Genomic DNA, 8,013 nt, shown 5'->3' with positions numbered 1-8,013 from the left:
TAAACACGTTTTATTTGAGTATTTTTAAGTCTGCTCATAAAGAAAATCAGTTCCAAACAGCAAATTTTACTTTCTATAGTCTAATGTACTTAATTAAAATGAACAAACACTTCAAAATGTCTAAATTTGCTTTAAATGTTTGACACAGAAGGAAGCAGAAGATGTTTTTACACAATTTTATTAACAACCTGTAAAGACGAAGAGAGGCTTTGGCAGCCGTGTCAGGAGATGAGCTCCGTAAAGAGCGACTGATTAGAAAAGTCTGCAGGTCTTTCCTGTCGGTGAGGCAGCGGCGGACTCCCACTGAGGCCAACCTGGGAGACGCTGGATGTCAGGAAGTAGAAAGGGATGTGTGTAATTTTTCCACTCGACCAACACTGAAAAAAAAAAGAAACAGAAACATTATTTTGGAACATTAAATGGATGGATAGATAGATAAACCAGTGAATCTATGGATAAAACAGATGGATCAATGATAGATGATAAATGAATCAATGGATAGAAAACAGATGAACAGCTTAATGATTAAAACTTGTAGACAACAGAATAAAGTCTGTAAAAGAAAAAACATTTTTCTATTCTTTATTACTGTTCATCTGTACTCAACATATAAAATAACTACTGGCACTTTAACAACAACATAAAAATCAATAATAATAGTAGTTTGTATTGTATGACTGACCACAGTGAGCAGAGCCCCGTGCTGGAAATTTGGGTGAAACTGCAGCAGCCTCGGTTCTGCACCCAGTTCTCCCTGAACGAACCCACTTAATAAGAATAAAGAGCCTTATTAGTACAAGAAAAACCATCACTTATGAAAAAAAAAAACATGAATATCTCAATAGTCACACCAAGGCAGAAGCTCAAAGATGGGGTTGGCTCTTGTTTTGAAGATGGCAATGATTGCAGGTCGGTTTGCTGCTTCGGGATCGCCTGAGAAAACGGATGAGGCTGAGATGAGTCACTGAACGTAACCAGCCGTGAGCTTCAGGAGAGAAAACTGAAGAAACGTCGAACCTTTAAGAAGAACTGCGAGCCGCTCTCCCCTCGGATCCCACGACAGAGACTGAATCTCTCCACCAACGCTGGAAAAAACAAAGACGGAGGACCAACCACATGATGTCTGACTTTAATCTATAAGTCTTCATAAACGTCACTTTAATTTTATTCATATTGTGTCAAATAACAACACGAAGTAGAAGAAATTATTCTTTTTTTTTCAAATAAAAAAACTGAAAAGTGTGGTGTACATTTTAATTCAGTCAAGTCAAAATACATTGAACCATCGTTTCCAGCAATTATACCTGGAAATCTTTTTGAGTTCATCTGGAGAGTGACGTTTTTTTAATGACTTTTAAAGTTGCATTAAAACTCCAATAAAAATGTAAACGTTGCATTATTCGGCCAAGAATGACCCTTTTAATGCAAAGTTTTATTAAAATTTGCATTAAAAGTCCATTAAAAGTGTCACTTTTGCATTAAAGGTTGGCACTTTTACACCCTTTCGAATAAAGTGTTACCAAATTTTATTATAATGACGAGAATTTTGGTTTGTCTCAAAAAATTTAAACGAATGATTTTAAATAAAAAACAAAAGTGACAGTATTATTGCAAATTATATATTTTTTTACCATTTTCTACACTACTTATTTAATGAGAGCATCAATAAATGACAATAAACTCAAAACCATAATTAAATGCAGTTGCTGTGTGAAGTGTAGTAATATAAATCTCACTTCTTTAAGAAGCCCATTTTAAATGGGAATGTTTTTCTAAAAAGGACACAAACTCAATACATAGCTTTTTTATTATAACTTTCTTTGTTTTTATAATAGTGTCACAAAATACTATGATCAAATTCTAAGTCCATCCATCTTTCTGCCAGACATTACAATTGTCCTGCAGGTCAGAAAGTGACATTTTGATTTCATTTGACTAATATTCGGTAAATAAACCTATGAGGATTTGATTAATTTGTACCAGTTCTACAATAAAAATCATGTCGCAGTAAAAGATCTGGGTTGCTTTAAGCTCTCTTACATGATGTCTCCGTCTGGGCTGTTAAAGGTCGTCTCTGATAGGTCTGCAACAACAACGGCTACCTGTGGCCCTTTGACCAAACCTGGAGGGACACCTGCAAAACACAAACACATCATCTGTTGGTTGCCGTTTATCCCAAACCACAACAGATTAACTTTCACTTATGCAACAGCTACTAAGCTACCTTTTATGAAGTAGATTAACACTGTCTAGTTTATCCTGAGCAGACGTGGCGGGCTAACCTGGCGATCCAGAGAAGGTCAGAGCGTAGATGACCATTTCTCCTTGAACTGTGAAGAGAAGCCGACTCCCATTTGGACTCCAACAGCCAGACTAACGAGTGGAAAGTTAAACACGTGACTTTCTGCCCTGAATGAACCATTTCATACAGAGTAATGAGCTTTTACCTGGCAGCGCCCCTTTATACACGGCCAGCGCTCACAGGTCCACATCCTGGTCTCCCAAACCCTGAAGGAAAACATTTATTTTCTAATTCGCAGTAAATCCCCCTTCTTTTTCAGATTTTAGCACAAAATCAGCTGGTAAATCAAACTCAAACCATCTTGACTAAACCATAGCATGATGCTGCCACCACCACCATGTTTCACCGATTGTGTGTATGGTGATCATTTTGTGATGTGAGCTGCTGCTTTTGTGCCAAACATAGCTTTTGGATTTGCAGCTAAAATGTTTAGGCTAGGTTTTTACAGATGTTCTTGAAGGTTTGGGGAGATTTTAGCAAGAATTTGATGTTTTCTTTGGAAGAAAAGTTGTCTAAACTTTAAAAATATATTTGACTATGTAGCACAACGGAAACAATTAAATAAAACAACATTAAAAGTCATTAAACAATGCAAAATATTAACAAATGTTCAACTTTAATATGGATATTCTGAATGAATTCAAGATTTTTAGCACTTAAAATTATTGTTAACACAACTTCTATGACTTAGTATGAGGTTGAAGAAATGCTGACATGTCAAATTTAAGAAAAGTAAATTCTGAAATAAAGTAAAAAGGCCCAATAACTAAATACAAATTATGTAAGATACCATAAGTACCATATAATATAGTCGTATCACTTTTTCATGTGTGTCCACTTTTATGTGAAACTCTCTGACTAAGCTGCTTTCCGACTGCTGACTCTCATAAGATGGAGAGAGATTAATATCTGCACTTGTGTTTCAGCCAGTCCAGGACAGAGAAGGTTTATTGTCTCTGTCGTTTCTCCAACCTGAACAGGGCCGACGGTGTGGATGCCAGGATGTGGCTGCCGTCTGGGGACCAGGACAGGAAGGTGATGCCGCCTCCTCCGACACGTTGCAGAGGTACGCAGTTCTCTGCAGCGACATCCCAAACCTGAAACATGCATCCATATCAGAGGAACAGCTGTGGAAACAGGAAGCAGCACGGTCAGAGCGAGGATTAAAGGAGAAGCAGCCGCCTCGGACCATCATGGAGGTGTCCAGTGGGGAGGCAGACACGAGGAGGGATCCGCTCGGAGACCAGGCGATGGACGTGACCGGGGAGTGGCCAGGGTGGGACAGAACCTGAGCACAGCCAGAAGAAGGCCTGCAAAGAGGGAGGAACAGTCGTGTTTAAAACCTTAAATTAGGAAACTAAGCATTGATATCATCTAATGAGCATTATGACTCAGGTGCTTCCTTTAAAAACACCCATGAAATTTCCTCTGGCTAACTCAAAGTTTATAAACTAACTCAGGGGTCCCCAAACTACGGCCCGTGGGCCGGATCCGGCCCACCTCCACATTTGGTCCGGCCCCCWGAACAATACCAGAAAGCATTTAGATTTTTTTTTCCCCATATATGTGTATTTGTATTTGATAATAAAGTTGGACTTTTGCAATAATAAAGTTGGACTTTTGTGAACTAAGTTGTAAACTAAGGAACATGTTAATAATAACTGAAGCTGTTACAAACAGCTTTAGTTAGTAACTATTTCATACACGCATATAACGTGACATTCTGTTCCACCCTTCTGCGGTCTTTGCCCCGATCTGGCAACCCCCAGAAAAAAAAAATCCTAAACCCGCCCCTCTCAAAGAGAGAACGGAATAATGGCGAAAATATTAGGTAAGAGAAAAATTGATTCAGAATGTAGGGCATTTAAGCTGCAGTGGACAAACGATTATTTTTTTGTTTAATGCAAAGAAAAGCCTGTCTGTCTCATCTGTCAAGAAGTGGTGGCGGTATTCAAAGAATACAATCTGCGGCGACACTATGTATCCCGTCACAAAGACGAGTATTATAGCTTGCAAGGCCAAATGCGAGCAGACAAACTCAAAGCTAAAAAGTGAACTGTTAGCTCAGCAGAATACATTTGTACACCAAGCTCAGCTGAACCAGTCATCTGTTTGGGCCGGCTTTCGGGTTGCTCAACTGATAGCAAGCAGCGGTAAACCTTTTACTGATGGAGTTTGTCAAGAAATGCATGAACGCTATCGTGGAGGAGGTGTGTCCCGAGAAGAAAGATGTATTTTGTATATGCCCAGCTGCAGCAGAAGACGAAAGAATTTGAATTTTTTTCATTAGCACTGGATGAGAGCACGGACGTGCAGGACACCGCGCAGCTGCTCATTTTTATTCGCGGAGTTAGTGCAAACTTTGAGATGTGCGAGGAGCTGGCAGCCCTCCAAAGTCTGAAAGGGACTACGACGGGGGAGGATATTTTCGGCAAAGTGTACCAAACCATGGAAGAGTTGGACCTGGACTGGTCAAAGCAGGCCAGCATCACAACTGACGGGGCTCCTAGTATGGTGGGGATGTCTCGGAGTCTTATAGGAAGCATGAACCGGGAGATGGAAGAACGAGGTCTCACCGCCCCGCTACAAGTCCACTGCCTAATTCACCAGCAAGCACTGTGCTGCAAAGTGTTAACGTGGGATTCTGTCATGAAGGTTGTGGTATCATGCATAAACTTCATCAGAGCAAAGGGACTTAAACACAGGCAGTTCCAAGAACTCCTGTCTGAACTGGATTCTGCGCACGGAGATGTGCTGTACTACACCGAGGTCCGATGGTTGAGCCGTGGCAGAGTTTTGAGGCGATTTTACGACCTGCTACCTAAAATTAACGCATTTCTTTATTCACAAAACAAAACGGTGCCAGAGCTGATCGACCCAGAATGGAAATGGCACCTCGCATTTTTAACAGACATGACATAAATGCTGAACAGCTTTAACTTGCAGCTACAAGGCCAGGGGAAACTCATTTACGAAATGTATTCCCACATAAAAGCATTTGAGGTGAAACTAGAGCTGCTTTTGGGACAAGTGAAAAAGCACAGCTTCATCCATCTCCCTGCTACACAAAACCTCTCTGCAGAGAACCCCGCGGTCCCGTTTCCAGCTGAAAAGTGTGTGGAAGCACTGGAAATGCTGAAGGCGGAGTTTGGTGTGTGATTCCGTGAACTACATGTTTATGCAAAAGAAATCCATCTTTTCCAGAACCCCTTTGTTGCCGACATTGATGAAGCCCCGCCTTGTTATCAGTTTGAGTTGGCTGAGTTACAGAACTGTGATGTTCTGAAAGACGCATTCAAGCCCAACAGTCTCGTTGACTTCTATGCCGCCCTCCCAAACGACACGTACCCAATTGATCTCGAGTGAGAGTGCATGCCCTTTGAGGTACCTAAATGGGCTGAGAACCATTCGTGGGGAGCCCGCAGCCTCAAAGAGTGAATCACCAACCTAACATCAGAAAACACGCAATGAAGATGTCCACACTTTTTGGCAGCACGTATATCTGCGAGCAAACCTTTTCACGCATGAAACTGCTGAAATCTCCAATGAGATCAAGATTGACAGATGAACATCTGCATCAGTGTTTGAGACTGACAGTGACTAGAATGAAACCTGACATTCAACTTCTCACCAGCCTGATGCAGTCCCACAGTTCACACTGATGAACTGTGGAGAAAAGCTCAGAAAAGCTCACTTTTCTGACTTGAATTAGTTATTCTGACTATAAAAAATATAATCATAATAAAATCTACTGGGGTAAAATCCATCTCCACAACCATACTGGTAGTGGTACTGGTTGTGCTGTATCACTTAGTTCAGTTTCTCAGCCTGCTTGCTTTGTGGTTTTCTCAGGGAAGTTGAGAGAGAAAGAGCTGCAAATAGTGGCGTCTACAAGCCTGCTGGAACCTACATAATGATTATGAGGAAGGAACACAGGAAGTTTGAGAGCCTACTCATATGAGCCATTTAAGTAAGATATTCTGCTCTGACAACTAAGCTGAACTTGGACCTGTTAAGACTGTGCACGGCACAACAGAAAGTTTATGTTAAATGCCCAGCGAATGTCATTTGATTGTGCTTTCTGGGAAACAATAAATTTTTACATTTAGGCACTCCTGCAATCGTCACGCTTTTTCTGTTACAAACTGACTCCGGCCCCCCAGCAGAGAAGGAAGAAGTTATGTGGCCCTCATAGGAAAAAGTTTGGGGACCCTTGAACTAACCTGTCAGAACGTCATCATATGCATTATAATCTGTGCAAATCTTTAAAGTTAAAGAAATTAACAAAAATTCTCTAAAAAAAAGTCTTTTATTGTGTCGTATTTTTTTTTTTGGAAATAGAAATAATTTCAATACTCTTGACATAAAACAGCAAAAGTTTAGATTTATTTAAAGGTTGTGTCTTTTAATGCTGCCTGTGAACGTGTTGGAACATACAATTGTACCAACATTTGGCAAAACTTTCCTTGGGAAGCCACAGAAACTTTTTGATCTTCTGATATAATTCTTGTTGAATATTTGAACGCTCTTCCTGGCAGACTCTACTTACACTGGTCAGTATCTTTTAACAGACCAGGATTTTAAGAAACATCTCAACAGCACTGAAGCTGGTTTATTGGAAAGGCCATTCTGGAAGCTTAGCTTTGCCTCCTTAACCCAGCCCAGAACAAACTTCTGTGCATTTGGGATCACAGTCCTGTTGGAACAACCAGGATCAACAGTGAAGCAAATTTCACAACCACATGGACTGAGACGTTACAGACTAACAAAAAAACTCAAAAATTAACACCTTTGAGTTCAGATTATAGCTGCAGCTGCACACATGGAGAAGCATTTATAAAACCGCTTGACATGAAAGCTTTACATGTGGCATAAAACATTTCAGTTGGATTAATAAAAGCTGTGTGGATTCTACTTAGACCTGCAGATGTTCTTGGTGTGTCGTACCTTGTAGACAAAGAGCAGGGGTCGACGTTCCACACCAGCAAGCAGTTCTGACACGCCACCGCCAGCGCAGACGCACACAGAGGCTTCCACTGCACGGCTGCAACATTCCTCTGCAGACGATGCTTCAGAGTGGGAGTGATGGCACTGAGGAAGATTTGTTCATTTCTTTTAATGACAGAAGTGTTGACGAAAATGTGTCAAATTTACTCAGAAACAACATTTTCACTTTTTTTTTGCAAGATACGCCAAATGCATAATTTTTAAGTATCAAGTAGTTTTTCCAAAATTTTAGTTTTTTCACAATTTTCTGTTTCTATCTATCTATCTATCTATCTATCTATCTATCTATCTATCTATCTATCTAGAAATTCTATTTTCTTTGAATAACAACTTGTTGCTAAGAGATGAGCACATATTCTGGTAACAAACTGCCACGAAGTAAACATTAGATTTTTCCTTTTGTGTTGAATGTCTGTTTTATATTTCTGACCAATGACAAAAAAATATATACTTTTCTTCAAAATTTGGCAACTGCACTGTTTTTGTTTGGTAGTAAGTAGTATATTTCAAAACAGCAGAAGAAATTCTATTTTCTTTGAACAATAACAATCTGTTGCTAAGAGATGTGCACGTATTCTGGTAACCAAGTGCCACAAAATAAACATCAGATTTTTATTTTTGTCTTAAATGTCTGTTTGATAATATATTCCCCACCAATGAAAAAAAACATTTTCACTTTTCTGTAAAATTCACCAACTGCACAA

General features: G+C 39.9%; 2 protein-coding genes across 2 annotated transcripts in view; one reads left to right on the top strand and one right to left on the bottom strand.

Moving 5' to 3' along the window:
* Positions 1-160: 160 nt before the first annotated feature.
* aaas (achalasia, adrenocortical insufficiency, alacrimia) overlaps positions 161-8,013 on the bottom strand; it is a 17,070-nt gene continuing 9,217 nt past the window's right edge. Inside the window, exons 7-16 of the mRNA XM_008414195.2 lie at positions 7,250-7,393; positions 3,492-3,612; positions 3,275-3,399; positions 2,448-2,508; positions 2,283-2,373; positions 2,041-2,134; positions 1,018-1,085; positions 852-933; positions 683-767; positions 161-377 (exon numbers count right to left, since the gene is read on the bottom strand). Of these exons, the coding sequence (XP_008412417.1) occupies positions 222-377; positions 683-767; positions 852-933; positions 1,018-1,085; positions 2,041-2,134; positions 2,283-2,373; positions 2,448-2,508; positions 3,275-3,399; positions 3,492-3,612; positions 7,250-7,393 (1,027 nt within the window). The 3' untranslated portion in view covers positions 161-221. The remainder of the gene's footprint in view (positions 378-682; positions 768-851; positions 934-1,017; positions 1,086-2,040; positions 2,135-2,282; positions 2,374-2,447; positions 2,509-3,274; positions 3,400-3,491; positions 3,613-7,249; positions 7,394-8,013) is intronic.
* Positions 3,840-5,930, top strand: LOC108166415 (general transcription factor II-I repeat domain-containing protein 2A-like). Its single transcript, XM_017305602.1, has one exon. The coding sequence runs from the start codon at positions 4,532-4,534 to the stop codon at positions 5,222-5,224; it is 693 nt and encodes a 230-aa protein (XP_017161091.1). The 5' UTR covers positions 3,840-4,531; the 3' UTR covers positions 5,225-5,930.

This window comes from Poecilia reticulata, linkage group LG7, assembly GCF_000633615.1.
Source record: "Poecilia reticulata strain Guanapo linkage group LG7, Guppy_female_1.0+MT, whole genome shotgun sequence".
NCBI classification, from domain to species: domain Eukaryota; kingdom Metazoa; phylum Chordata; class Actinopteri; order Cyprinodontiformes; family Poeciliidae; genus Poecilia; species Poecilia reticulata.
The sequence above is the reverse complement of the archived record's forward strand: the minus strand, read 5'-3'. Positions and strand labels throughout refer to the sequence as shown.

Coding starts and splice junctions, on each gene's coding strand:
- LOC108166415 (XM_017305602.1), top strand. CDS start 4,532: ATGTATTTTGTATATGCCCAGCTGCAGCAGAAGACGAAAGAATTTGAA.